Raw genomic sequence first — 3,574 nt, 5'->3', positions numbered from 1 at the left:
TTTTTGCTTTGATGTTGTTTCTATTTGTCCTTTAAGTTCTCTTGGAAAGACAGACTATAGCTGTAACTTTGAATTTAGCTGTTTAATTGACTGATTTTTATTTTAGAGAGGTGGCTTACATTCTGTACAAAGAGAATTTTACTTCTGTTTAAAGGGAGGAGAAAAGCATTAAATATATATTATTACATGAAAAACGTTAGGAGTCACTTTTTACACTTCTATTTAAGAAAATCTATGTAAGATCAGCTTCTTGGAAGTAAAATTTCATTGATAATACATTGCAAATGAAGAGATTTTAAAGGAAGTGTTTGGATGGACTTTTGACTATTCACGAGACAAAATGCTGCATCTCACAAGCTTCACTTTTTGTTGTGTTTGGTCAAGTTGTCTTCATCTTCCTCTTCTTCATCAAGCTCTGATTCTTCCAGCAGTTCATCTGATTCAGAAGATGAGGTAAGAATTAACTTACTAGAACCTAACATGTTTTGTTCATGAAACTTAATTAACAGATTTTTGGTAATATATTTTAGAATATTGTTCGAGGGCTTGGTTTGCATAAAACTATTCAATTTGTATGCATTTGGTACATCTAATAATGTTGTGAATTTTAGATACATATCTATTAAATAATTTTCATTTTGAACACTATGAATTTTGAGTGCTAGCTTGTAAACTGTATCCATTTCTGTTTTAACATTGAATTGTATGCTTTTTCAATAGAATCCCCCATCTGATCATAAAAATGCAAACACACCATTTTTACTTTTTAGTAAAAATATTTGTTACAGATAATCAGATTCTACAGCACACATCTAAATAATAAACAGAATCTAGAGAACCTGGATTTTTCCCCAGTTGCTATTTTTTCAATGCAGAAGAGTTATAAAGGTCCTCCTCTAAAAGAATCAATTGTAGTATACTTTATTCCTCAAGAGAACATGATAACTTGTAGGAATTTGGTGTTCCCTATTCTTTACATTTAATGTAGGTCTTTTTAATTCTCGTGAGATTAAATTCAGGGTTCTGTGTTTCTTTTTTCCCCCAATATTTGTGGATAGGATAAAAAGCAAGGAAAGAAAAGAAGGAAGAAGAAGTATCGCTCCTCACGGAAATCTTCAACAAGCTCAACTTCTGAATCCGAGTCAGACAGCAAGGTAAATATACAGATGTGTTACCCTTGGGAAGTTTTCTTGATCTGTGTTATTAAGACATAAACGTTTCTGACTTGCACATACCGGTTTTTGTTTGTTTGTTTGTTTTTAAATCTTCCAAATTTAAAGCATGCATTCTTGTTGTAGCTTAGCTGCACTTGTATCTTCCAGGTGTAATCAGGAATCTACCTCCACTGGCCACAGTGCCTGGCAGAAATAATTTGATCTTTAAAAAATGGACATGCCTTATTCCATCATTTTTAGCTATTTTTCTGAATTCAGACATGCAGCTTTTGTGCTGCTCAAATGTTTAGTTTTAATACATTAGCACTTAAAAAATTAAAATGTTCTGTGAAATTCTTAAGAATATGCTATTTAACTGAACACCATCTGTGAAAATACAGGTATTGCAGGATATCAGTGGCCAGAATATTGCCTTTCTAAATATCTCTGAACTGAGTAGTTTCCTGTTGGAGAACTGAGCCTTTCCCAAATACATAATAAACTGAGTGTGTCTTTTTCCAAAAGCAAAGCAATGTACATCCACAGACTTACTGAATGAACAAAGAAGTGGAGAAGATATATGAGGCAATTTGTTCTGTTATGTTAGCATTTTTCTGTGTTACAGTGGATAGTAATTGTACTTCGTGCCTAAATATTAATAATACAGGGAGTTGTTAAGATTCTGTTTGTAGTCTTTATCACAGGCTTTCACTGGAATACTTAATTCAGTGTGGTATAAATTGTCATGAATCACTGTTTGCATACACCTATGAATTTGTGCTAATGGGAGTTTGAAAACTTTTGCTACATAAAAGGGCACACAGATACCCTTACTGCTGAAATTGGAAGGCAGAAAAGTCCATGGAAATACCTGCTTAACCCCTACCTGATCAGCGGAGATGGGCATGAATAAAGACTCCAGACTGTTATATGTTAGACATATATGTGGTTACAGTAGTGATAGGTGGTATCCTTTCCAGAGGCTCTCTACCTGTACTGCAAGTACTCTGATATCTGATTCTGTACAGACCTTTTCACACTGCTGGTTCAGGAAATTAGCAGCTGCATCAAAGCTATGGCTTTTTCATATTTTTACTATTTAACTGCAAGGTAGAAAGAACAGCTTTGAAGAATGACCTTCAGTAGACAGAAAAAGACAATGGGTCAGACTGCTTTTGGGATTTCTATCTTTTTCCTGAAATAATTTTGTCATGGTTTTTGTTTTTCATTCTATTTAGGACAGCACAAAAAAGAAAAGGTCAAAAGAAGATTATGAAAAAGAGAAGGTATTTTTACTCTTGAAATACTTACATCACAACTGCAGTTTACATATATAACGGAGTGCTCTTTTTTGGGTTTGGTTTGGTTTTTTAATACTGAATGCTTCAATTTATACCTATGGAAATTTTCTGTCCAAAACCACAGTCAGAAGGTATTCAGTACCCCCAGTTTGAAGTAGACTTAGTTGGGTTCAGCTCCTGTTTCAGTAATTGTTAGTGGAAACTGCTTGATCTGTTCTCGTTACGAAGGTAAATGAAAGAAGTATGTAATCTGTTGTAGTAGATCAGCTACATTCTAGTATTTTGGGTTTTATCTTGAGCAGTCACATTGAGCTAAAAATATGTGTGATGATATTTCAGTGGCATGACTGGTAGGATACTGGCTTGTTGCTGTAAATTAAGGAACATCAAGCAGAGGATATATTTATCTAAATGTAGTCATAGTTACATATATTGTACTTATGATGGCTTTGAAAAATTTCAGAGAAAAACGTATTAGCTTAAGAAAAATTACCCTTATTCATGCTCAGAGAAACGATAGAAAACCCTCTCTCCTTCCCACCACCTCACCAAAACGTATTAGCTTAAGAAAAATTACCCTTATTCATGCTCAGAGAAACGATAGAAAACCCTCTCTCCTTCCCTCACCTCAAAATGGTGAGGTGGTGGGAAGGAGAGAGGGTTTTCTATCGTTTCTCTGAGCATGAATAAGGGTAATTTTTCTTAAGCTAATACGTTTTTCTCTGAAAACCCCACATGCATCTGAGGGTTTCCTTCCTTCCATTATGTTTAATGCAAATAATCTTGTTGACTTGAATTTTAGTTATTTCTACCCTATGTGTAAACTAACAATATTTTAGAGTCCACCCTAGTCTTTCTCTCCACTTACAATTCTTATCGCATTGGCCTCTACTACTCCAGTCAACAGTATTGACTTTAGTGTACAAATTCTCCATTGCATAAGGCAAATGTGTTGATCTTCTTCTTTCCTTGCTCCTGCTTCCGTTTCACAGTTTCCATTTCCCAACAACTCCATTTAGCTTTGAGTTGCTTCTCTTCAAAGACCAAGTGTCTACCATAGCTCCTTATTCTTGGTTAAGCTGTAATACTACTTTCACACATCTGAAAGCAAAGGGCACT

The 3,574-nt window shown here is 34.6% G+C and overlaps 1 protein-coding gene across 1 annotated transcript in view; it reads left to right on the top strand.

Moving 5' to 3' along the window:
- The first annotated feature begins 448 nt into the window (after window positions 1-448).
- The window catches only part of LOC104628848, a 7,106-nt gene continuing 3,980 nt past the window's right edge, over window positions 449-3,574 (top strand). Inside the window, exons 1-3 of the mRNA XM_010297561.1 lie at window positions 449-453; window positions 1,059-1,154; window positions 2,393-2,440. Coding sequence (XP_010295863.1) covers window positions 449-453; window positions 1,059-1,154; window positions 2,393-2,440 — 149 coding nt within the window. The remainder of the gene's footprint in view (window positions 454-1,058; window positions 1,155-2,392; window positions 2,441-3,574) is intronic.

This window comes from Phaethon lepturus, unplaced genomic scaffold (genome assembly GCF_000687285.1).
Source record: "Phaethon lepturus isolate BGI_N335 unplaced genomic scaffold, ASM68728v1 scaffold952, whole genome shotgun sequence".
Lineage (NCBI taxonomy): Eukaryota > Metazoa > Chordata > Aves > Phaethontiformes > Phaethontidae > Phaethon > Phaethon lepturus.
Note: the sequence above shows the minus strand (reverse complement) of the source record. Positions and strands in the feature narration are given on the sequence as shown.